Source organism: Stegodyphus dumicola, chromosome 6 (genome assembly GCF_044657685.1).
Source record: "Stegodyphus dumicola isolate Sdum_Otavi_A_Nest chromosome 6, ASM4465768v1".
NCBI lineage: Eukaryota > Metazoa > Arthropoda > Arachnida > Araneae > Eresidae > Stegodyphus > Stegodyphus dumicola.
The window spans coordinates 223,062,239-223,090,164 of NC_140773.1; the positions used below are offsets into that span (position 1 = coordinate 223,062,239).

The 27,926-nt window shown below is 32.7% G+C and overlaps 2 protein-coding genes across 3 annotated transcripts in view; one reads left to right on the plus strand and one right to left on the minus strand.

Moving 5' to 3' along the window:
• TfIIEalpha (transcription factor IIEalpha) overlaps positions 1 to 4,879 on the plus strand; it is a 28,223-nt gene extending 23,344 nt beyond the window's left edge. Inside the window, exon 6 of one of the 2 annotated variants that reach the window (XM_085819585.1) lies at positions 4,625 to 4,879. The gene's annotated coding sequence lies outside the window, so the exon portion shown is untranslated. The remainder of the gene's footprint in view (positions 1 to 4,624) is intronic. The other variant, XM_035370719.2, reaches the window with a different exon arrangement.
• Positions 1 to 27,926, minus strand: part of LOC118198940 (lipid droplet-regulating VLDL assembly factor AUP1 homolog) — a 48,107-nt gene that overhangs the window by 6,903 nt on the left and 13,278 nt on the right. The window contains exons 3-7 of the mRNA XM_085819586.1: positions 27,137 to 27,287; positions 18,140 to 18,251; positions 10,947 to 11,056; positions 10,302 to 10,346; positions 9,982 to 10,055 (exon numbers count right to left, since the gene is read on the minus strand). Coding sequence (XP_085675712.1) covers positions 9,982 to 10,055; positions 10,302 to 10,346; positions 10,947 to 11,056; positions 18,140 to 18,251; positions 27,137 to 27,287 — 492 coding nt within the window. The remainder of the gene's footprint in view (positions 1 to 9,981; positions 10,056 to 10,301; positions 10,347 to 10,946; positions 11,057 to 18,139; positions 18,252 to 27,136; positions 27,288 to 27,926) is intronic.

Genomic DNA, 27,926 nt, shown 5'->3' on the forward strand with positions numbered 1-27,926 from the left:
GCAGTAGTTTCAATATTACTAGAACTTGGGAGATTAAAGTAGTTGGCCTGCAAGTGTCTTCTGATGAGAATCAGGGTGCCACCACCCCTGTTATTTTCTCTGTCTTTTCTAAAGGTTCTATAACCTTGGATGTTAAATTTATCACTAGCTCGAAGATGTGTCTCGTTAATTAAGAAAATATCAATGTCATGGCAATTAAGAAAGTTTATGATCTCAGTGTTCTTGCCGCGAACTCCGTTGGCATTAAAGAAGGCGAAATTTAAACTACTGGAGGCAGTAAGTTGGATGCTTGCATAGTTATTTACAATATTAACATTCATAATTTAAATTTGCTAAAAGTTCAAAGGCTTCCCACCCTATTTGGAGCTTTTCCATTATTGACTTGGCTTTAAAAAAGCGTTCAAATAGCGCTTTGCCTTGAGTAAATAGATTTTTGATCCATTTCAGGAAATCCGGGGCGGAGCCTAATTGTTCTCTTTCGTGAGCTTCATTCTGGTTGGCTGATGAGGGACTGGCTTCATTAACATTTTCGTTAGTGTTTCTCCTACTCGGTAATGGGGGGAAGTTCTCTAAGTTGTTTTCTGGAGGATTTGTTCTTGTCTTTCTCCAGGCATCTCTTTGATTTTCTTTTTCAGCAATCTTACGTTTAATATTGTCAGGGTGCATTTCGCAACCCCTGTAGGAACTGACGTGGGGTCCCCCACAAAGGCAACACTTTCCTGGAAGATTTCTATCTTTTGTACAACTAGTGGTGATATGGTTTAATCCGCACTTTAAGCATCTTGGTTTATGTTTGCAGTGGGAGCGACTATGTCCATATCTCTGACAGTTATGGCACTGTTTGTGTCCTGGGGTTGGTTGGAAAGAGGTAATTTTGACCGCAAGGTCCAAGATATGTGTTACCTGAAATATCTTTTTTCCTTCAACAGTCCGTGGGACTTCTATAAGGAAAGTTGGCAATTTGACAATTTCATTGTCAATCTTTTTGGTTATCTGTCTAACCGTTTTAACTGGAATTTTTAATTGTTGGAGTTCTTCTAATATTTCTTCAGGTTTAGTATGCACTGAAAGCTTCTTTATTACGACTCTAATAGGCTTATCCCTTGGTAGGGGAAATGTGTGATAAGGTATTTCCTTATTATCCAAAAATTTTGTGACTGAGCAATAGTCACCATCAGATTTGACTTTTATGTGGATGTCTCCACCTTTTTGTACGCACTCCATAGCTGTGGTAAATTTTTTAATTTCATCTCTAAGGGGCTTCCAAGACGTAACATCAGATATTATAATCGGCGGTACACGGTTTGCAGTTTTTCTAGGGGCTATGAATTCGCCTTCTTCTGATTGGTCCATATCCTGAGGGTTTGTGTTGGGCGTTTGATTGACTTCCATGCCGTCATCTATTCTAAGAGTAGAATATCTATTTTTTATTGTTGTAACAGATGAGTTACTGCTATCACTTAAAGTACGCTTGTGCGTTTTTTTGGGTTTAATCCAAGTTTCGCCCTGCTTAAGAGAGTTATTGTCTTGCACATTGGCATTATTCATGTTTTGTTGGGTAAGAATCTGACCAATTCCTACAATCTCATCAATTTCCTTTGAAGATTTAACATTTTTTAATTGCCGTTTACTGAAGAGTTTGGCTACCATAACCTGAAATAATTTTTCAACTTCTGGATCAACTATTTTTTGACCACTATCAATAAGATTTTTATGGATTTGCAAATAGGTAGATATAGCATCTAATTCCTCTTCTGAACCACTTTCAATAAGCTTTTCAATAACATTTTTATCATTAATTAAGTTTAAAGTCTGAATGTACTGTAAGTTGGGATTCATTGCAACAGTCCAAAAAACCTACCGTCCCTAACGGAAAGGCAAGTCCATCATGAAAACACTTGGAAAAATCAAAAACCAAACTTGAAAACTACTTACGCGCACGATCGATCAGGAACACTTCACCAAGCGACCAGCTCGCAGTAACTCCAAAGCTCGAATGCGAGAGTAGCAGCGATAAGTGCCAAGCAACTCCAGCGAAGCAGCGACACATTGCTTCTCTCTTTTGAATTGTTTATATATTTTCCATTAGCTCACTTTTATCGACTTAGATTTTAGACCAAGTGTTCGTATAGTAGTAGAATCATATGCTAAATGACTTTTTTTTATCACCATGTTCTAATTTTGTGATTAACTCATATTTTTAACAATATGAAAATTGTAATAATAATCACATTATAAACCTGCAAATGAAACTTATTTGCCTTTTTAGAGTTTTGTGGCTGCTACCATCCCCTTTTAACAATTTTCCCTCCCTAGTGGCTGGATAATCGCTAGTTAAACAGTGATGGAAATGGCCAGATGTTATTAAGGGGCAACGAAATTGCCCTCACTAGAAAAGAAAAACTACTTTCCAGTTTTGATGCAGGATACTGCAGAGGACAAATCTGGTCTGTCTCTCCTCTTTTTTCTTACCACAAGCAGGACTTTCAACTCAACAAAACACTCTTTTGTCTTCCCCCCCCAAAAGGCACCAAGAAGAAAGTGGCTGTTTTTATTGAAATTAAGTATGCATAAAGCTCATGCCAAGGTAATGAAATGGCTAAAAATTCAAGGCTATAGGACACATCAGTGCCTAGCAAAATTGTATACTGATTGTTCAGAAAAAAATTGGTGAAACCTTCCTTGACAATGATGCATGTTTCTAAACGTTGAGGTAAGGGGTGATAAAGACTCCTAATCTCATCCTGCAATACATTTTGGCAGACATTCCTCAATTTTTGCTCCAGATCTGCAATATTTTGGAATGCTCAAAGCTGATGGCTTACTGTATCCCATTCATATTTGAAAGTCGAAACGTTTGATGACATTGCTGTCTAAGAATATCAATAGCTTGGAGACAGTTCAGAGGTATGCAAGTCGCATTATCCTGTTGGTAAATGGCTCCAGAATGCCTATACCACAAAGGGTAACACAATGGCCACAGGATGTCATGAACATACCATTGTGCTGTTAAACTTGTATGCAGGATGACTAGTCAGTCATCCTGCATACAAGTTGACCTGCTGTCATAAGAGATAGCACCTCACACCATCACATGAGGGGTAATGGCTAAGTGCGTTTGAAAATTTTGAAAAGCAAAGGTTGATTGGGACTGCTGGCCCCTCCACACATGGATGTAATGATTATTTACTGCAAGACTGAAGCGGGATTCAATGCTGAAAACTATGCGATGACAGTCTGCTGGCAGCCATTATGATTGACAGTGACACCACTCCAAATGACTTTGTCGATGTTGTGGGATTAAAAACATGTTTTAAAGGTCACTGTGAGGGCAGCCTACCTAAGCCAACTGCTGTTTAGGTGGTGGAAGGTGCCACAGGTAGTATGGAAGAGGCTATAGCACATTGGATAGCATTGGTTGATTCCCACTGATGAGTACCAGCAACCATTTTCGCCACCCTCTTTGCAGAGCACAGTTTGTATGGTACAGATAGCAGTCTTTTGCTGAGTAATGATCAGCCTTTGGAAATTCTTAATGCTACTATCAGAGTTTAATAAATTTTACACAAGTGTATTCCTTTACTTACATTTAAAGTTTCAAATAATTCCTTGAACACAGATTGTGTTAATATTATCCAACTTGTCTAGTGACTTAATATATTTATTTTATTCATAAGTTAATATTTCTTTCAGATTTTGAAAACATTCTAAATAAGTAAAATAATCAATATATAAACTTGAAATATTGAAAGAAATACTAGCTGAAAATGATGATAAGATTTAAAAAACTGCCATGCCTTTGCAGAATGAAAATACTCAAGAGGCATAATCTCTTAGGCAGTAGTGTTGTTGACGTGCCAGATTAGCGGATGCTTGACTATCACTTTTACCATGTAATTGGGGTACTGTCCAGACAAAACGGTGGTTTATGATTCTGACTACCATACTGAACGGCCTGGGTTCGAATTTTTGAGAAGCCATGGATGTTTGTAAGCATTTAGTGTTTGTGCAGCAAAGAGCACAAATACAGTAAAAGCCGAAATCCTTTTAAGAGGTTGGTGACAGGAGATCAGTGATGGTAGACCTTTGGACCATCCCCAGGATGTTCTTTGGAAATGAGGCAGAAGGTTAGCAGTTAGTAAGGTTCAGCAATTACTAATATGACCTCATGGATGTACAGGCGCCAGCCTTGCTTCAACTTGTATCTGTAGAATTGGGATGCTGCTCTGAGTGGTATAGTGGTTAGTGTTCCTGGCTGCTGCATCATTGGATTCAGGTTCGCATCCTAGAGAAAGGCATGGGTGTTTATAAGTGTGTGGGATCTGTTTGGCAAAGGGGTATCCAAAATGCATGGCAAGTGAAAAGTCCTCTTGTGTGATTGGTGGTAGGGAAAGAGGGTGGTAAGCCTCAAATTGACCATGGGTGTTCTGCATCAAAGCTGTGATGGAGCTAGTGTGGCAGGATTACATCTGTATTACCAGTGGTAAATAACTGGTGTCCTGCCTCACTTATACCTGTACCTATATACCTGGGATGTTAATTATTATTATAATGATCTTATTTATTATGGTGCTTATTTTTATAATGTTGGCTTATTCCATTTTTTTTTTTTTTTTTATCAAAGTAAATGAGGATGATTTTTTCCCTCCAGAATTTAAAGGCATCATGAAGATCCAGGATACAGTGATCATCAGTTATGAAGAGAAAATTTGTTACCATTTTCCTTGTATATAATAAGGTTTTCTGTTAAATGTTGTGTATATTGCTTATTGCAGGACATTATTATTTGAAAACAAAAATGAAGGAATTTTATGTATAGGAAAAATTAATTATCCCAAAGCACACATATTTTTTAGAAATAAACTGTGTTCATTCAGTATTGTTGATTTTTATTTCAAATTTGACATATTGAAAATTTTTAGGCATTTTGGAGTAAATTAATTTTAAATAATGTGTTACATGGATGACATTAAGTAAAGAGAAATTTAATACTGCAAATAAATGAAAGCTGCTGGTCAATTTCATTTAAAAGTATGAAATAAAATGGATTTAGTTTACATATAAAGATGTGCAAATTTAGAATGTTAAATTGAAAAAATGGTTTTTTGCAATTTAAATAACTAAATTAGTAATAATAAAATAAAGAATTAGTAATAATTTTGTCCTTTTCAGAGATTTTAAAGCTCTTGTTTTGTATCCTCTTTCTCCTTAAAAAATTTAAATCTATTGGTTTAAATTTAAAAATGTATAAATTATGACATACAACCCATGTTGGGTGTAGCACTAAAATTCTAATAACTTTGTTAGCTTTCAAAATATAACAATTATACAGAGGCATAAATGATTTTTTTCTCATGATACTTATATAAAAAATGCAGTAGGATTAAAATAATTATGTATCCAACTTCTGCCTTTTGATTTAATCATAATCTGCTAGTGAATGCCTCTAATCATACTGTGATTTTATTTAGAAAATGTTTCCCAATATCAAAATCACCAAGAAATAGCCATGTACACTGCCGGGGGGAGGAGATCTACCTCTCGACTGGGCTGATTGACAAAATTCAAATTGCGTTTTTCATGTCTCGAAAGTACAACTTCGAATATATATTAGATTTATTTATAGCATTGTTCTAACATATGTGTTTTGACACAAAATCAGACTTTTTCTGAAATAACATACCAATTTTTTTTCCATATTTTGATTCTATGATTCAAATTATGCCTAGATATTAAATTTTGTAAAATTTGGTACAAAATTTACTGAGAAATTCAAAAATTTATTGTCTCACAATTTTTTTCAGCTTGCGCCAAGAATAATTCACTTGGTGAACTTCTTAATATATGGTAAACAATTTTCCTTTCCCTTCCATTATGCCGGAGTGGAGAAAAAGGCACCTCGTTCCTACCTTCTTATATTATGCATGAGCGGAAAAAAAGTTACATTGTTCCTTCTTTCAAAAAATTTTAGCAAAGTTTCTAAACCACATGTGATGTCTTATCACGAACAAATATGCCAAATTTAAAAACGTGCCAATATATAAATTCACGTATATCTTCGGAAATTTTGAATAAAAAGCTGTAATTTTTTGCAGATATGCTAAGAAATATGTCTACTTTAAGATTTTTGGTAAAAAATTTTTAGATTATAATTCAACATTTTTTTGAAAATTTATAAAAATTATTTAAAAGTAAATCATAAAAAATTGGTGAATTTTATTTGGAATGAAACTGAATTTCAAAATGTGAAAGGAAGAATTAAAATAAGCTTTAAAAAATCTGATCTTTTAAAAATCACCACATGACTTCCTTGTACGGAATATTAAATTATACGCATTTTTTTCTTGCATTTCATTTAAACTTATTGGACTGAATTAAATCTACTTCGGAGACAATGCATAAACCACAATAGAATAAATGCATTCTTTAAAATTCACTCTATTTGTTGACCATAGCGACACTCTGGCGCTAGGTTCACTTAACAGTATTATATTTCGTTCATATTATAAGTATGTCTATGTCTTATCACTTAGTAAGAGGCAATCGACCATTAACAGCCTTTACCAATATATGATACTTGACTTTTAAATGCTTGAAGAATCGAGTAATTTGTATCCAATAATATGGAAGTACTTGTACACATGCTGTGCTAGAACTCAGAGATTACTAGCGATGGAGGCTCCTGTGCTGCCGTCCATAGAATAAGTAAACTCTGAACAAATGAGGTGCTTGTGTGGCGCCATCTATTAGTAGGGATCAAAAGTTGACTGGAGCTCTGGTTGCGCCATCTCTTGCAGGATGCATTGTAAGGCATTTTTAAAATTTCATAAAAATTGTTCTTCTGATAAGCAATAATTGGTAAGTAAAATGATGAAAAACACAATTTGCAGTACATTAAAATGTTTCACAAGAGTAAAAACTATTTACAAATATTATAACTCAGAATGCACAAAATTTATATCAGTTAAAGAATTATCTAATCGTTGTCACATGTTCTATTCAAATACTATAATAAAGCTAGAATGATGTATAAAAGAAATTAAGCAAACAAAACAAAAAGGAAACAGTTTTTCACAGACGATTGAGTATTTCTCATTCAATTAATTCAGTTCTCACTTCGCGACAAGGCAAAAATACATAAAAACTCAAAATATCTGTATTAAAAATTACAAAGTAAATCTTAAACACTTATTTCCTCGAAAAAATTCCAGAAAGGATTAAGCATGATTTAATTCGCAATAATAAATGAAGGCATTATCTTTGTTGTTGCGAAGCTAAGTTTCTTTAGATTGGCAATAAATCTACTATTCTGCTGTTTCAAATGTAAACAAGCTATGGCCGCCATCAAAAAAGTTATTAGGCTTAGCGGCACTTAAACAACTTTAAAATTGTTGATAATTCTAAAAATATTGAATACAGATTTACTAGAGGCATAAAAACCTTAACCAGATGATAAGAACAACATAATTCAATCATTTTTTAAGCAAAAAATGTACAATTTACAAACATATAACAGTAAAGAAACTGAGATCACCGATTCGGGTAGCAGAGTGAATATATATATAAATATATTTATATACATTTGGTGCGGCCGACTCCAACCAAAATATGAGGTGCACATCTACATGTTATAGCAGTCCTATATACAAAATTTCAACATTCTGAGGCTACTTGTTTTTGAGTTATGCGAGATACGTACGTTCGTACAGACACAACGAAACATTCTCTTCAGAATTCATTTTAAAGCAGTTTTATAATTTTTTTGGAGTAAAAGAGTATTTTATTCTGTCCTTACGTACAGATATCACGCAAAAGCATCGTTAAATTGCATTTGATAGCGGTCGAAATGGATATTTTCGTTGAAATATGCTGCCTGAAACTTTTCGTGATTACAATACTTCCTTTTTACCTCGTACAAGGAAGTAAAAAGAGAGAATAATAAAAATATACAAACTCAATTAACATTGAGGAGCGAAAATTCTGAGAGCTAATTTTTTAAAAACTACTCCTGCAATTTTTACAAAACTTGGTAGTTTGGTGTAATTTGAGTTGTAGAATGGAAATAAGGGGGGGGGAATGGTGTGTTATTTCAGAAAAAGTCCAATTTTGTGTTAAAATACCTATGTTAAAACAATGCTATATATAAATCTAATATATATCCTAAGTCGTGCTTTCTAGACATGAAAAACGCAAGTTGACTTTCGTCAATCGGCCTAGTAGAACGGGAGATGTAGAACTGTCTTTGGGCAGAGTACAAGATCAAAAATGACTGCAATTGTTAAAGCAATAAATGTGAAAAATAAATCTTCGGTTGTTGATTGCATTAAAACAGCTCCTTTATGCATTTTTTATGAATGAAAGCTGTAATACTGATGCATGGTATCAGTTGTTTTTAATTTTTTAATCCTGTAGCTTTAAGTATAGTTCACATGGTTTCCCAGTTTTGAAAGAAAATAAAATTCCTCTGGAAACTGTTCCAGCAACAATAATGATAGGCTTGAAGTCTGGCATTGCAGGCATTTAAAAAAAAAAGATTACCTTTAAAATATAGTAACTGAAAAGAACCTGCAACTCTTTTAGTTAAATAAAGATGAATTCGTAACTGATAATTATTATTATCTCAAAAATTCTGAAATGGGAAAAAATTGAAACGATTCTAACAGCTACAGATAAGAGAAAGAGAAATTTTGAAACATATATACACATTGGTATCTTGAGAAATGTTTAGCTTAAATCCTTGATCAATGGAATCCATTTCTTACACATTTCAAGGAAAAAGTAAATGTTTCTAGTTTAGGTTAGGTAATTTAATTACGGCAAAGCCTCGACGGCTATTTGCCTAAGGGGAGGGATGCTTTAGTGGAGGACTTTCTAAGGGAAACTGGCTCTTATACATGTTACACATGGGGGAAAACCACAAAAAGACGCATGCAACCAGCCTGTTTGCGGGATTCAAATTTCGGACCGAACTACCAGTATTCAGCGACTTTACTGCTCGGCTGCTGGTGGACTAAATGTTTCTAGAGTTAAGGCTAAATGTTCTATTGAAAGATATAAAATGCTACTTAAAGTAACTGAAAATGTGGCTAATACTTCCACTGTTAAAAACAGGTGTGAGAAAATTTAATAAGCTTTTTTTTATAGCAAGGAACTTAATTGGCAGTTCTCAGAAGAATACAATAAAAACTAAGCATAAAGTTAATAAGAGGTTTCTAAAAATAAAAATATTGTTCACCGAGAGAAATATTCACCAGTTGCTTAAACTTTTATCTCGCAAAGGACAATTATTTACCTTTGTCATCTGATTATGTATATCAAGTGAATTATAATAAAATGGAAAATAATAATGGGATAAAGATTTGTAATTAGGGTTGCAGCTAACAAAGTAGTGAAAGAACTCCAGATGAAAACTAAAAAGAATTTTTTTTTGCATGTTAGAAGTTACTTCTACCAAGTATGAAATTACATACTATATATATATATCCCTCCTTTTTTGGGTTTTGCATGAATAGATCTCTAGTTTTACTTCACGTAGTTTTCAAAGGCAAAGATATTGATATTATAATGGATAAATTGCAATTATAATTTTGCAGTGTACAATTAAAAAACTTGGACAATATTATAGAATTAACAAGAACTGATACTCAGTGGAGTGTAACTGGAAAACTGAAGTCTTGATATAATTTTTAACTATAATGAACTTTAAAATAATGCTGGTCATTTAGATAATTCCCTAAAACAATGCAGAGGGTAGGAGAATTTTTAGTAATGTTCTTAAAATATAGACTAAATTTAGATCCAGTATCGATGATGATGCACTAGAAAACTTTTAGCAAAGACAGACCTTTGTGGCGATTGCTATGAGCAAAAATATGATTCTTCGGATTTTTTAGTTTGGCAGATTGACATGTCTGGAGCTTACACTGTATTCTAAGTGCTAAAGGGTACTTTCTCATTTATAAGAAGTAATAAATTACTCACCTGATTCTGAAAACTGTGTAAGGAACAAAGAGAAACCAAAATAAATCTGACCACCATCTGCTTCCTACAACTGACTGAAAAGAAAAGTAAATGGTCTAAAATAACAAATAAAAATGAATCTTAACACTTCTCTTAATACACTATCATTTGGTGAACATTATCACAATCAATTAAAAAAAATGCAAACTTTGATAAACATTATGAAAATAGTTCAAAAGTACATAAGTAAATAGAAAAATACATTTAAAGTGTTACTGCAAGTTAATAATTGTCGGTTATTTAAAAATGAATTATATAATAATTTATTTAACAATACTTACAAATGCAACTTGCATGAGTTTTGGCCTAGCCACTTTTATTCTAATCTAAAAATAAGAGTGAATACATAATTTTTATATATTATTTTTCTTAATTAAAACAAGTGAACAAATGTGAAAAAATTAAATTTTTAAGTGTAAGTTTTTTTTCTTCTGACCTTTTGTATATAAACTATGTATACCTTGAACAAAAAAAAAATGGGGGCACAGTTTTCTATCTCTCATTCTACTGGACCGATTGTCAAAATTTAACTTGCATTTTTCATGTCTCAAAAGTGCGACTTGGGATATATATTAGATATATATAAAAAGCATTGTTCTAACATAGGTATTTTTGCACAAAATCAGACCTTCTATGGATTATGTACTTTGTACTGTACTATATGAAATATGTTGTCATTTATATGTGATATGTTAAACACGAGAAAACTGGATATTTCAAAACTTAGTATTTATTTCTGTTCAGTAGTAAAAAAAGAATAATATCCTACAAATAAGAAAGGTTAGCTATAAAAATCTAAATTATCAACATTGACTTGCAGAGTACTTCAAAGCATTTTGAAATTTTATAAGTGTGAAATCTTTGTATAGTTTATATCTGGTTCAGGAATTTACAAAAACTAGATTGGATTGACAAGAAAAACTTACCGGCTGCACAGCTTCACTTAATAAAAAGGGCCACAAATTAAATTTTAATAGTCCCTTTTTCCCATTTGTTGTAGTGCCTTCAGGAAAAATGAGCAATGGAGTGCTTGAATCTAAAAGCATTAAAAAAAAACCACCTAAATATGAATTTCAGCAATGAAAATTTCATAATTTTTATAATTTTTAGCACTGTTTTCTTTAGCATAATTCATTGAAAGAATCCATTTGGCCAAAAATTTAGATATATCTATGCCCATATAGATAAGGCCTCAAAATAATGATAGTTTGACTCAGAATCTGATCTATTTCTGACAACTGCATGGAATTTTCCTCACATCTGACATCAATATGAATGCTACTTTCCTTCAGAAAGTCTTCCATAAGCAAAATCCTTCCCCTTAGGTAGATAGCCTTCTCATACTTTATGCTCAATAAAACTAAAAGTTAAGAGATTCTATAAATTGTTGCTTGTTACAAATATCAGTATTGCCCCAACTGGCGATCTACCAAATTTCGTTGGTTGGTTAAAAAGTTTTATACCAGTTGGTGCCACTTCTGTTTCAGACTATTTGGTTTGTAAAAGCAATGTTTATGCTTATTGTTTCTTTCACATGCAATTTTTCTGTTGAATTTGCAAAGTGTTTTTAAAATACTGTGTTTGAATCTTTGTTATCAATTTACTCTCTAGAAATTTAATTTTTTGCACATTTACATTACAAAGAGTTGAAATAAGAAGCAAATGAAATAAATTCATTATCTCTCTCTTTTTAATACTCTGCTTACAACAAATTGTTTGTAAGTAGGTTTTGAAATGATTAAATATAGCAGTACAAAATTAAGTGTATTTTGACTTATCTCTTATCTGTTTCATTCAGTACATGCACAAAATTCTTGATATAATCTACATCCATAACATTTACGGGCTCACTTTTAGTTATATTAATATTGAATAATTCATTAAAATATTTAAACCAGCTAACCTAACTAAAATATATATATATATTTCACCCTTTTATTCACACACCGAAAGTTTTCTTATACGTACCATAAAACACAGCAAAACAAAAAAAATATTTTGCAAAATATACAAAATAATTAGTATTAAGTAATAATAAATCTGATCATGCAAATTTGAATAAAATGACAGAAGGAAAAAATGTGTGAAAACAAAAATTTTTGTTGCACTAACTATCGATCCGTAAAGTAACTATCATAGTTATGTAAGGTAAATCGCTTATTGGGTGAATACCCAAATATCCTGATTTGCCGGTATTTTCCATTTTGACGGTGCAAGCGATAACTTCGCCAGTAATGGTGCAACCAATTCCAAATGAAATATCCTCGCTGGTAACCTTTTACTTAAACTTTTAGATTTTCAAAACAAGTTGCAGCCATTTCTTATCAGATTGATTGTTTCTTTCAATACTGGCATACAATTACATAAAATTTTTATCAGATAGTTCAATTTTATGCCCTAAGGTCATTCGCGGGCGGTAATCAAGTCAACTAGAATGCAATCACACTGCTCACCTGAAGATGAAAATATAGTAAAGGCAAAGTCAAGGCTTAAATTCATCAATTCTAATGGAATGCACCAGTGAAGTAAAGTACTGCGGTTTTACATAATTTCTGAGTAAGCTATTCGTACGAATTGAAACAATTCTTGCATTTAAACTTGTATTCTAAACTAAGATTTAACTTGAAATTAATGTAGATAATTACTGAGAGAATTAGATTTTTGTAGCATAGTTTACGTGAGATAAGATCACTTGGGGTCATGTGATACGAACCAGCAAATCAGGATGTTGTACGATGAAAGCATAGTAAATTCTTAAATTAACATCTTTTTAAAAATTTATTGTCTTTATTTACTGGCTTCAAAATTTTCAATGACATTAAAATGTTTATGTCATTGAAAAAATTCTTAGAACTAAGATTTGTCAACACTTTTTATGTGTATACTGTGTGTTTTCGCCAATAAAGTCTACTTGCGAGATTTGCGCCGGCGAAATGGAAAAGTACCCAAATATCTTTACAAGAATTTTAGTATTTGAAAAAATGATAGAGTTAGGACTTCTGTACAAAAATAGATAATGAGAGTGAACTTGAAATGTAGGAATGATGAGTCAAATGAATATGAACAGCCTGCCTTATAAATACACTCATGTCCAAAATTATCTTTACATACATAAAAATGATGATATTCAATGAAATATCGAATCAATGTGATCCGTATTTGCAGGAAATGTGTGAAAACCAAGCCTAATTAGCATTATCCAATCAAAAGTAATCAAACGGTTTGTGATATGCAAATATAGGCGTTACGTCATCCAAGAGTGAATCAAGCGCTTTGCGCAAACTGAATATTTGAGTGAATTTCTGCAACATAGCCTTTGATTTCAGTGTGTAGGGACTCAAAGCGGTTTGTTATGGCTTCGAAGTATCATTTGGAAGAATCTGTAAAGTGGCGAATTATCGGCCGTTTAGAAGCAGGGCAGTCAATCATGGAAACAGCCACATGTCTGAATATTTTAAGACAGACAGTCTCTAAGCTATGGAAACAGATTCAAAATGATGGAAGTGTTGTAAGGAGGCCTGGACAAGGTCGAAAATGAATGACAACTGCTTCTGAAGATCGGTATCTGGCATTAACTGCCCGTCGTAACAGAAAGGCTACTGCTCGCCAGTTAAGTTCAGAGCTTGCAGCCGCCACTGGAACTGTTGCATCACGGCAAACAATATACAGAAGGCTTAATGAAAAAGGCCTTTATGCCAGAAAGCCAAGGGTATGTGTTTTACTGTCTTCACAGAAAAAGAGGGATCGCTTTAATTGGTGTAAAGAACATCAAAACTGGACTGAACATCAATGGTCCCATGTTCTCTTTACTGATGAGTCGCGGTTTAGTTTAACTGGTGATTCTAAACGTGTTTACATCTGGAGGGAGTCAGGAACACGAAATGATCCCTCGAACATTGTGGAACGTGACCGTTTCGGTAGTGGATGCGTGATGGTATGGGGTGGAATAATGATCGATGGACGTACGCCCCTACACGTGTTCAGCAGCGGATCTGTGACAGGCCAGATATATCGAGATGAGGTCTTAGATCCTTACGTAAGACTTTTCAGGGGTGCATATGGACCTGACTTTTTATTTATGGATGATAATGCCCGTCCACATCGAGCAAACCTCGTTGATGAATTCCTTGAAAGTGAAGACATTAAGCGAATACCTTGGCCACCAAACTCTCCTGACCTTAACCCGATAGAGAACTTATGGGACTACCTTGGAAGAGCAATTGCACTTATACATCCTCCTCCTAGAGATGTAAATGCTCTGAAGACGGCATTGCTGGAAGAGTGGAGATTAATTCCCCAAACTGTGGTTAACAACGTTATTTCCAGTCTTAAAACACGTTGTGATATGTGTGTACAAGTCAGGGGAGATCATATTCCATATTAAATTCGTAAGACTTAATTCTTTTTCTGAATCATTCCTTTTTTTCTTAACTCTCTTTGTCACACTTTATTATCATTTTTATTGTTTCATGCTACAATTTTATATCATATGAGGTGATCTTCAATTTTTTCTTTTGCATTTATGTGTCATCATGTTATGCATGATTCCACGAAAATTCATTAAATTATAAGTCATACTCTCTGAGAAATCCGTGAATTTATGCATGTAAACATAATTTTGGACATGAGTGTATATCCAAACACAGGTTGTAATCCCAATCTTGACATAAGAGAGAAGTAAAATGATAGCTATCAAACCATGGCTGAACATGGGATAAATCATCTGGATTTACTTAAGGTATTTAAATTATGAAAAGAATTCCAAGAGATAATGTGAAAACATCAGAAATTGGCCAAGAACCCCAATTATAGCAAAAGAGAAAACTGGAGAATGTTAACCGAAAATAATATCTGTTAAGCTGCTATTGTAAATAACATTATCAAGGCATCCGCTTGAACAGTTCTTTATAAAGAACAAAGCCATGTCAAAGTGTATGAGTTCTACAATATTTATCCATATACTTCATAGTGAATAAATAAATGGATTAGTTATCATTAAATCAAAGTTTTCAGCTCCCATTTAAAATAAAACTCTATTTTATTATTATTTACTTCTTGTTGCATTGTAAGCATTTAAGTAAATATGCTTGCTGCATCTTTAGGAATTAAATTTTCTGTGTTTTTATGAATGCATTTTTTCGAGATACTGTGAATAGCTCACTTTGAAACACATAATATAAAATTTAAAATACAGATATGGTAATATAAAAAATTATACATTTATATCAGAAATAATTATAAAACTATCATGTGACCAAAAATAAATAAATAAAACACTACATCTGCTGTTCAGTATTCAAGAAAAGCATCAAAGAAAAATTTCAGGTGAAAAATCTTTTAGACTCTAATGAAGATTATGTAAAATCAGCAGTTCTAAATAATAAAAGATTGTAAGATTGAACAGCAAAACATCAGCTTGAAAACAATGGACCAAAAGCTGTGCAGAGAACAAAAGTAAAATAATCTAAAACTGATTTGTTCTGGAGTACAGAATTTTTAAATGAAAGTAATTATTTTTTCATTTTTCAAACTTAATAAATTTTTATATTATTTTGAACCCAGAAAATAAAACTAAACTTTGAAATACAGAAATGAATGTAAAATCTAAATTGATGAATTAAAATCTTTACCTACAAATTTATATATGATAAACAGTGTCTTTTTATAATACTCAGCTTCAGTTTTGTTAAATACAACTTCTAAAATATAAATCAATAACTATAAATTTTCTCATTGGAAAAACACATATGAAAGCAGGCAAATAACTATATATATATAATGTATCTATGAAATACTAATTCTTAATTTTCAATCCTAATAGATCTACCAAATAATTACTACTGCTAATAAATGCAAACTTGTCTCAATTTCTTTCCCTTATACTATTATCTTCTCATAGAAACGAGTGTAAATAGAATTTTGTACTTTATTTTATGCAGCCTGTATCTGCTATTACAAAACTACAGGCTGAAAAATAAAATAATAATAATAATAATAATTTTAAAAAAATACAGAATTAATCAAAATGGTAGATAGAAATTCTGAATTTTCTAATAAAATTATAATTAAAGTCAAAAGATGGTGTTTGACATAAAACTCAGAAGCAAGCAGATGCCATCTTTATATACGTCAGAAGAAATTTACCTTAGACAAAGAACCTTTGCTTTTAGAAGCAGCATTTTAACACTTTGCGCTCAAGGCACTTTTCTGTGCACGCTGTCCACTCTGAAGGTTCAGTCTCTTCTGTACAATCACTTTGGTTTCCAGATTCACTATCGATTATTCAGACTTTTCATCTTCTTGCTCCTCTAAAGTCGTCACTATCTTTATCACTTCCGTCTTCGTTCTCATGGGCAAGCTGTCTATGTAGTGATGTAATTTCGTTCGTTATTGCCGAAAAATTAAACTCATCTTCGCTAGAAGTAACTTCTTCGTAATGTTCCATACTTATTGGGCTCAGTAACTTTGAAAGAAATACTGCGATCAGCAAGAAGGTTGAACTGACCGCGGGTAAGACAGAGTCCTACCCGCGGTCGCAAGTTATTTTTGAGATAAGACATTTAATCGTATAAGCATTGCAAAGACAACCTTTATTTGAGATAAGACATCCTTATAGCTATTCAGACACCTCGTAATATGATCTACAAAAGGCCAAGTAGATCTCTCAAGCGATATTCTTTAGGTCAAACACAAATAAACACATCGATTCGAATGGTGCCTCTCAGGCACCGCTCGAGTTATCGCATCACATGCAGTGGTGCCTGAGAGGCATTGCTCGAGTGCAAAGGCTTAAAAAACTTAAGTTTTTTATTGGCATTCAAAGAAGTTTTGATTTTCACAAAGAGTTTAAGTGGAAGAAAGTAGAAACCATTTCTGACTTGATAACATTAGGACAGAAAAAGCTCGACTGCGTAAAGGATCTCTGTTGTCCTTCACATAATACAATTAATTATTATCCAGTTTTTAACTGCAAAGAAAAATTAGTAAAGTCAAAAAGTATTCACATGGAAAAGAAGTATACTGCCAAAGTAGTTGTGTGACAGTTTGTGATATCACTAAAAAGTATTCATGCAGCAACCCAGATATGCAAATAATGCATCTGTTTTGGGCGGTGAGGAATGCCAAGTTTGCAATTCTCTGATGCTTTTTTAAGCAAAAGCAGATCTTTCTGAACATGGAAAGAGCAACACAAAAAAGGAACCTAGATATAAATGTGAAACGTGTGTGTTTTGGCCAAAGCGCAATGCAAAGTTCTATGCCGAGCTTGTACAATTCTCTGATTGTTTTTCTTAAGCAACAGACCACTGTACATATGGAAAGAGTAACAGCATAAAAAAGGATTTCTCTAAAAAAGTAAGCATTTTAGTAACCATGTTTCTTGCTTTTTTAATTATATTGATAGACAGCTCTTATATGAAATTCTTATTGCGGTACCATTTCAAAAATAGCTGTTTCCTTTGGTTGCATTCAATAGTTTGGCAAAAAATTAGTCACCAACAAGATTGCAAATATTTGCAAAATTAAAAGAAAACAAAATATTGCCAAGTTGGCAACGATCTTGCAACATTTTGGTTGGGGGTGCAGATAATCAGAAAGTACCCCAAAATTTATTTTCTAAATTATCCTTTCATTCACCAGATTTGGATTATAGGAAACTATGTTGATTAAAATGAAATGTTACATTAATTTTGACATCATTTCAGAAATCATGAAAATGTAACAGGAAGAAACATAAATGAGCATTCCAGAATGGGCTTCTACGAGAGTATCTAAGATTTTACCGAACATAAATCAAATAAATAAAGAAATAAAGTGTTGTTTACACAACTCAAAATGATAATTAGTTAACAACTTCATTTTAAAACTATAAAAGTATTAATAACTAATAATGAAATGATAAAACAATAGCTACCGCTAAAAGTCAATAAATTAGAGGCACAGTATTAGAAAAGGGCGTGGAAGCTTAACTCAGACAAGGCTTGGCTGAAACAATCTTATACTTGTCCTTTAAATTACTGATTATTAGCATTAGCTATTGATTTATCATTTCACCATTATGTATAATTACTTTTATGGTTTTAACATAAAATTTTAGATTAATAAGATTTTTATCATTTACCTTTCATGAATTCTCTCACATTATGAAGCAGCACTTGCCTGCCTTGAGAAGCACCAAAATCTGCATAGCCCAAAGCCCAGGTCAAATACAGTGGGAGCTCCCAAACACTAGGCTGAAATAAATGCATGAATAAATAAATAAATAAATAATAAAAAAGCAATAATTGAAATAGTATATGTTGAGCTAAATAAAATCTAAAGAAATAAAAAAAATGAGAATTTGGATTGAAGAAGACTGTAATTAATTATTAACTGTTAATTAGATAAATGTAAAGGACCTGCATGTCTCTGACACAATGTAATGAATCAGATTCACGGTTCAAGAATAGGCAGCAGAGTAATTTTGATCTGCAAACAGACAATTATATCTGAAGATCCAAATATTCTAATTAAAAGGAACTACGAACCACATGTGAATTCATCTAATGAAACTGAATTAGAAATGAAGCTAAAATAATGACAATGCCAAAATATTTCCAGAAACAAAATTACGGTACTTAGATGTTAACACAATTGTACAATTTCACAAATATTTTTAAAAAGACTTCCAAATTATCAACATTTATCAATATAAATATCTTGCACAACCATTATCAACATATTAAGAAAACAATGTTCATCAATTTAAAATGCAAATTTTAATTATTAAATAAGGATTATATGATAAATGAAAAAAATAAAGTACTTGTATTTTTCAGAAAATTTCTGTAATTCTTTTTCTCTGTTCTTCTCTCTGTGTACATATCAACATGTTTTCATTTACACACTCGACATTGTGCATCGGCTATCTACCAAACACAACTCATCATTACTCCCTTTAGCGGTTTTGTGGAACAATACATTATTCATGCAGAAATGTTGCCTCAGTTTCTTCCATTGCTGGCAAATTCCACATGCATTTATTTAAAAATTGAGTTTATCCTGATTTGCAAAAATATCCTGATTTGACTTTAAAAATTGTTGGAATACAACAAAAGGAATGCAAATGAAAATGGCAGCGATGCTTGACTGAAGAACTGTTAAAATACTTGCTAATGTTGGGCATATTTTGAAAATTTGGCGACTTCTACTAAGGTGGTTACGATAATGCATAAGTACCCAAACATAAATAACAGACCTGTGTTATATCTGTGGCTTTAAATTTGTGTTTTTAAAATAAATTTGAAATTTAAATACAGGTTATAAAATTTAACATTTTAAGAGATTTTTTTTTTCATTTGTGTAAAATAATAATAATAATAATAATAATTTAATTTCATAACAGAAAGAAAATACTATTCTTGTACACCACACATTTAAAAAATACACTTTATTAAATGATAAAGAAGAATCAAAGAAACAGTGATGCTTTTCCTTTATCTGCCCACAAATCTGGCAATCGTATCTCATTATGTTTTAACAAAGAACAGTAAGAACATATAATATGATATAGTAACACATAATAATTAATAAAAAGACAACCAGAAAAATAAATTGAATTATAAAAAGGGTAGAAGTGTCACTGTTCATGTCAATTAGTATTTATTATTTCAGGTGGAAACTGTTTGCCTATTGCCTCTATTATGGAATTAAAATAATCTTTTTATAATTAAATTTTTCTCATTGTCTTATTATTAATAATTATGTGTTATCATGTATGTTATTTGTTCTTATAATTTTACCATATTCTGTATGGTGAGCAACCAACACAGTTCATACCTGAAGTATTAAAATAAAATTCAGTATACAATATTTATAAATCTCAATATCATTATCTTCAGTAAACCTCCTGATAGAAATCACTTTAATAGTTGACACTTTTCTACCACTGAATCAGTTATAAAGTCCTTATCTAATGTATTTCATATAGCTACAGTATTCAAATACAGTACCATATTCTGGACGTCCATTATCCGAAATGATCTATAATCCGGGCCTCAAAGCCACAAACTTTTTTTTTTTGTATGGTTTACGCATGTGCATAATGCGTGTTTAATGTAAAACGGACGGTATAAGCTAGGCTAAAATTATCTTTACTGATTCTAAGGCATTTCAGTTAATGTTGCAGATTGTGCTGTTCCTTACTCTTCGAATTGGATCTGGCTTATTATTTTTTGCAGACTGTTAGAACAATTTTATATTTATTTTTTAGTGAAAGATAATGTACCCATATTATTCTTCCTTCCAAATTGTACGTCTATCATTCAGCCTATACATATAGGAATAGTGCACACACTGAAATGCAAATATAAAGTAGCATTTTTAAAATCTATGTTAAATTTCTTGAACAATGGCAAGACTATTCAAGACTTTTGAAATTTTTTAGCATAAAATCTGCTGTGTGGAGCATCGCAAGATCGTGGGAGGATGTGTCTCCAGATACATTAAAAAATGCTCGGCATAATTTATGGCCAGCTACCATATTTCATGGTGAGGACGATGAAGATGATAGCCGCGAATCTGAAGGTTTTCAGACATCGCAAACTAAAGGTGAAATTTTCAAGTTATTGGATTTTGTAAAGAAATGTGGAGAAGCGGTAATAAATGAAGATGATAAAACAGAAGTTTTTCATTGCAACGACAATGCCCTCAATTAACGGATGGTGAAATCTATACAGTCAAAAGTCGTTAATCCGGACTCGTCGGGGCTTCGGCGATTCCGGATTATCGATTTTTCCGGATTATAGATCATCAGTTTAAATCTCGTAAGATGGCATGCAGAAATTCTAAAATTAAAAATATGAAACCGTAATTTATGAAATAAAGAACAATTATGATCTAAAGGGTATCAAAATTTGCAAAAAGAAAAAGCTTAATATTTATTTGTTTACTTAAATAAACATTTCTTTCAATGTAAGTTGTTTAATAAGTTTTGCTTCGTTTCATGTGATAATACTTTCTCTTTAATTCTATTAAACAGACATAATTTCTTGTTCAGTTACAAAGTTCCGCTGTTCAAGTCCTATAATTGCTATGTCAAGAACACCGACTAATTTGTCAATCGAAATTTTTTCGTTTTCAATAACCTCTGTTACTTTTCTTCGCTATCGGAAGCGAATTATAATGACGAGGAACTTGTTTTAAATCATATCAAAGACGGAGCATATCGAGATGAAATACTACATTTGGAAAGGAATTATAAGCCAAATAAAATAAAAACATCTGCCCTGAAGATAAGGATAGTGCTGACAGATAACTTCCAGTTCATTACGCGCCCGCCGCGCGGCGTTCCCCCCGCCGAGCAGCGTGAAATTGATAAACAGATTTCGGATTTCAAAACATACTTTCGCTTTAGATCCTTTACATATTAACAAATATATATCAGAAATTCTATTTGATATAATCGAAAGTTTAAGCTTACTTTTATAAAATTGCTCTTACAGTCTGCAAAAAGTAATAAGCCAGATCCAATTCGAAAATTAAGGAACAACGCAATCATCAACATTAACTGAAATAGATAATTAGATAATTTTAGCTTATACGTCCATTATACATAAAACGCACACGCGAACGAAAACGTATTCTGCACTTGCGCACACTCATATGCGCAGTCGTAAAAGGTCTTACGCGCACGCGTAAACGCCTATGCGCATGTGTCAATGCGGCGCATGCGCAGAAAGTTTTTAGTTTTGAGGTCCGGATTATAGATCATTCCGAATTATGGGTGTCCGAATTAACAACTTTTGACTGTAGTATCATTCTAGATCCAGAAAATACCGCTTCCTATAGTGAAGAAAGTGACAGAGAGGTTATTGAAAACGAAAAAATTTCAATTGACAAGTTAGTCGGTATTCTCGACACAGCAATTACAGGACTTGAAACAGTGGATCTTTGTAACTGAACAAGAAATTATGTCTGTTTATAGAATTAAAGAGAAAGCATTAGCACAAAAAACGAAGCAACTTAAACAACTTACATTAAAAGAAATGTTTAATAAAGTAAACAAATAAATATTAAGCTTTTTTTTTTTTGTAAATTTTGATACCCTTTAAATCATAGTTGCTCTTTATTTCATAAATTATGGTTTCATATTTTTAATTGTAAAATTTCTCTATGTCATCTTACCAAATTTAAATCGCCAAAGTCCCGACGAGTCCGGATTACGGACTTTGTACTGCATATGAATTCTAACTGCTTCAAGAAATTCTTCTCCAAAATTTTTTTTTGGAGAGAAGGGGCAGGAATGTTCAGTTTCACTTTAATGAAAGCTCCTTAATTTTCCCTTTAGTCATACAGTCAAAAGTCGTTAATTCGGACATCCATAATCCGGACCTCAAAGCTAAAAACTTTCTGCGCATGCGCCGTGTTGACACATGCGCATAGGTGTTTACGCGTGCGCGTACGACTTTTTACGCCTGCGCATATGCGTGTGCGCAAGTGCAGAATACATTTTCGCGTTCGCGTTTTATGTATAACGGACGGTATAAGCTAAAATTATCTAATTATCTATTTCAGTTAATGTTGATGATTGCGTTGTTCCTTAATTTTCGAACTGGATCTGGCTTATTATTTTTTGCAGATTGTAAGAGCAATACTTTGCAGATTGTAAGACCAATACTATAAAAGTAAACTTGAACTTTCGATTATGTCAAATAGAATTTCCGATTCTGGAGCTCCCAAAGGATCGTACAAAACAAAAGTATGTTTCGATGTCCATCAAACAAAAAGTGGAATTGCTGCAAAAAATGGAGAAAGACATGAAGAATGTGACAGAGAGGTTAGTGAAAACGAAAAAATTTCGATTGACAAATTAGTCGGTATTCTCGGCACAGCAATTAATGGGACACGAACAGCAAAACTTTGTAACTGAACAAGAAATTATGTCTGTTTATAGAATTAAAGAGAAAGTATTATCACATAAAACGAAGCTACTTAAACAACTTATATTGAAAGAAATGTTTAATAAAGTAAATAAATAAACATTAAGCTTTTATTTTGTAAATTTTGATACCCTTTAGATCATAATTGTTCTTTATTTCATAAATTACGGTTTCATATTTTTAATTTTAGAGTTTCCACATGCCATCTTACGAGATTTAAACTGATGATCTATAATCCGGAAAAATCGATAATCCGGAATTGCCGACGAGTCCAGATTAACGACTTTTGACTGTATCTGGAATTTTTGCAACATAATTTTGTATTAAAAGGAAAGGATGTTGTACTACACTGAAACCAATTTTATAAACTAAATATAATTTTTTCTGTAGCATAATTTATTTAATGTTAAATATGAGTTTGAGATTATGTATTCTCAGCTTGGAAGCAGATTGTGGTAGTGTTTATTTGCAAAAGAAACTGCAATGTCACATTTGTGTAAATGTAGTATTTTGTCTTTGATGCTTGTGAATAAATGTTGCATAGAAAGATGCTCTCTGTTTATTATTCTTCTTTTGATCCAGTCTGATTTAATAAAAACTTACACATTTTTTAATTTTTTGAGCAAAACTAATAATTTAAAGAAATTAAAAAATACTTACCACAAAACTGTAGAAATGCTACAGAATTTCACGTATGTTGATCACTTTATTTGTGAATCAGATATGTAGAAGAAATCTGTATAGATATATCACGAAGCCAATAATATAACAAAAAAAGCATCAAAGACTCTGACAAAAAATGGAATTAAAATTCGGATACTTTAAAAGACCAGTATAAATTAAATAACAACTTTGTCAATTTTAAATTATGTGATTATAATTCCTCCTCAAATATTCTTGGACTTGAATGGGATAATAGTAAAGATATCTTCTTTCTAATGTTCAAAATGTTGTAGATTTCATTCTGTCATATCATTAAACAAAGCACTGTGTTTCAAAAGCAGCTTTGAAGATCTTAGACCCTGTTTTTCTTGCTCCACATGTGATTCAAGCAAAAGTTTTATTTCAAGATTATGCCTTGAAGGCATTGAATGGGATCAAATTATCCCTCCAGAATTACAAAACAAATAGAACAAATGGTATAGGCAACTATGTGATTTACCCAATATCCAAATACCTCGTTAGCATTTTTGTGATGTTGATGAAACACCTGAAGTGTTGAAACTACATTGTATTTGTGATTCATTTCAAAGTGCTTATGGAGCAGATGTATATGTGAAATTCTGTAGCTTCTGTAAATGTTTCAGAGCAACTTTAGTAATTGCCAAGAGTATAGTGGATCACCTCAGAAAATTATCTTCATCAAGACTTGAACTCATGGCAGCTGTGTTAGGTACACGACTAATAATGACAGTCAATGCATTTTTTTTCTCAAGCAAAGATGCTCAATAAAAAACTCACCCCGGCGATGGAAAACTTTTGTATAAAATCGCATGTCGGATATTCAAGATAAAACCTCACTGAGTATATGGTACCATTGTCCTGGATCAGACAATCCTGCAATTATTTTTAGCTGTCATAAAAATATATAGTGGTGTAAATGAAACTTTAGTGCAAGTCACAAGAAAATCTTGAATTTTAAAAGCTAGATGTTTTATAAAATTTGTGTTTATACAAATTCTGTATAAAATATAATGCTAGAGCTGGACACAAGATATCAGCTCCTTTTCTTTCTGACCAAGTGGAGAAAGCTCAACTGTTTGAGATAAGTGGGGTAGATTTTGCAGGACCTTTGTATTTAAAAGATGGTACAAAAGTGTATATTCCATTGTTTACTTGTGCAGTAACTGAGTTCATTTAGAATTAGCATCAAATTTAAGTACAGAGTGTTTTATATAAGCACTGAGTAGATTTTTTTGCATAAAGAGGTATTTGTAGAGCTATTTAGTCTAACAATGCTAAGACCTTTAAAACTGCAGATTGTGAATTAAAATATTTATATTAATTGTGTAAAGATGAAAAAGTTCTAAATTTTCTTGAGAAAAATGGTTCTAAATGGAAATTTATTGTAGAAGGTGCTCTTTGGTAGGGAGGACTTTGGGAACCTTTGGTAAGATCGATGAAAACATGCTTATAATATATTTTAAGTAACACTTCCATATCTTATAGAGAACTGTATACTGAATTAGATGAAGTTATTATTAATTCTAGGCCCATAACTCATGTATTAGAATGAACCAAATCCTCTTTCACCATCTCATTTTATAACTGGATCTAGATTGAATATTTAACCTTCACCTGAATCTAAATAAGAATCCATAAGAGTTGATTAAAAAATGGAAAGATAGGCAATTACTATTCCAGCAGTTTTGGAAATGGTTTTATAAAGCATATTTGCTAGAACTAAGATCAGTTATATTTTGAAAAATTTCTCCCGTGTTTGAAATTTTTGATGTTGTACTTGTGCAAGGAGATAATGGGAAATGCTGTAATTTGAAGTTAGACAGTATTAAAAAAGTATTTCCTGGAAGAGATGGTCGAATTACGAGGGCCATCCAGGAAGTAGATTACGTTTCCGTCTGTGTCCGCTAGGGGCGGGGCTAGCGCGGCCATCTTGGGGTCAGAGCGTTGCGCAGCTCAGTCTGCATCTAGCCGTGCTAGTGAGAGGTTCGTGCTGTGCTCCGTTCAGATACTGTGACGGTTTGAAATGTCTGCGTTAATTGAAAATCCCGCGAGCTGCGAGGTGCGCTCAGTAATAAGGTTTCTGACTGCAAAAAACTGTAAACCGATAGAAATCTATCGGCAGCTTCGTGAAGTGTATGGGGACAACATTATCACTGAAGGTGGAGTGCGTCAGTGGGTCATAAGATTTCAAAATGGCCGAACCAATGTTCACGACGAAGATCGAAGTGGGAGACCCAGCATAGTGACCGCCGAACTTCTCGAAAAAGTCGATGCTAAAGTCCGTGAAAATCGAAATTTCACAATAACGGAACTTTCTTTGAGTTTTCCACAAATTTCGCGAAGTTTGTTGCACGAAATCATCAGCGAAAAGCTTGGTTACCACAAGTTTTGTGCAAGATGGATTCCAAAAATCTTGACAGAGGACCACAAAAATCAGCGAATGGCTGCAGCGTTGAACTTTTTGGACGCTTACCATAAGGATGGTGACTCTTTACTCGATCACATCGTTACTGGTGACGAAACATGGGTGAAACATGTGAACTGTGAAACGAAATTGCAATCAATGCAGTGGGGGCATACAAGTTCTCCCCAAAAACCCAAGAAATGCATGCAAACAATGTCGGCAAGGAAGATGATGGCGACTGTTTTTTGGGACAGAAAAGGTGTAATTTTGGTGGACTTCCTGGAAAGAGGCACTACAATAAACTCTCAAAGGTATTGCCAAACTCTCCAAAAACTCAGAAGAGCAATTCAAAACAAGCGCAGAGGAATGTTGAGCTCTAAGATCTTGTTGATTCACGACAACGCCCGGCCCCACACGGCAAATGTCACTCGTAAAGTTCTTGAATCTTTTAAGTGGGAGTTGTTTCCTCATCCGCCGTACAGTCCCGACCTGGCACCGAGCGACTTCCACCTATTCCCAGCAATGAAGAAGTGGCTGGCTATGCAGCGTTTTGATGACGACGCACAGCTGCAAGAAGAGGTAACGAAGTGGTTGAAGGCGCAGGCGGCCGAATTTTTCAACGAAGGAATTTCCAAGCTCGTACATCGCTACGATAAATGCCTTAATTTGTATGGTGACTATGTAGAAAAGTAGTATTTGAGTGTGGCTTTCATCTGTATATAATAAAATTTGTTTCCTATACTTTGTTTATTTTTTTATTACAAAACGTAATCTACTTTCTGGATAGCCCTCGTAGATCATGCGAGATTCACTTGGGTAAGGGTGTTGTTAGAAGACCAATTGAAAGGCTTTATAGTCTCAAGTTTAGCAAAATTGATGCATCCTTATGAGTTTGTGATTATTATTCTCAACTTGCCAATAGAAGGCAGTAGTGTTTATTTGTAAAAGAATCTGTGATTTCATATTTGTGTACATGTAGTATTTCATCATGAATAAACAATGCACAGATAAACACTCTTTGTTTAAAATTATTCCTTTGATCCAGCCTAATTTAATATAGACGTATACTTTTTCTACATTTAATAATAACCAAGAGAAATATAAAACTTACCACAATGGTAGAAATGATAAGACTCACAGCTAAATGGTCAAATTTTGTGACATGGTTAGACACAACAATTTTTACTTTACTTGAATAATTGTTTGCATCTTCTACAAACACTATGAATCCTAAAACAGTGCACATTATTCTTAAAAGGAACCTGAAATATGAGAACAAGTACCTATTAAGTACTTTAAGAAAATAGTCTCTTAAAATAAAATAAAAAATGTAAATATTAATTTAAAAATTATATCATATATATGAATATATGAAAGTTAGAAAATTGGAGGAAAAACATAACTGCATATCTGTATATACGTGTGCAAACTTCTGACTCCTGGAGTAAATATTATAGATTTTTATTGCATATTTCTTTAACAATAACTTAAATCAATTAAAACAAGTTGGTTTAAGTTATTGTCAAAGTTTTCTGATTTAGCATTTCAGCCCAGAAAGCCCTAGGTTTTAGGAGTCTTCCATATCCCATAATGCTTAATCATAATCTTCTTTTCCTTATAAAGGCATAGGGCTCTAATAAAGTGCTGCATCTAAGGCCCCAAGCAAGTTTATTTGGGACTTGAACAAAAGCTTGATTTTGTTAAATTAGGCATGAGAACTTTATATATGCCATAGATTTTATACAAACAATTTCATGCAAAACAATAATTTCAAAGTCGGCTGATAGCTACTTCAGTCATTTTTCTAAATTTTTGAAAAAATTTGGCAAAATTTTTGCAGATTATCTCTAATAGAAGCACAATGTGAAGGAAATAATATAGCTATAAAATTCCGATTTATT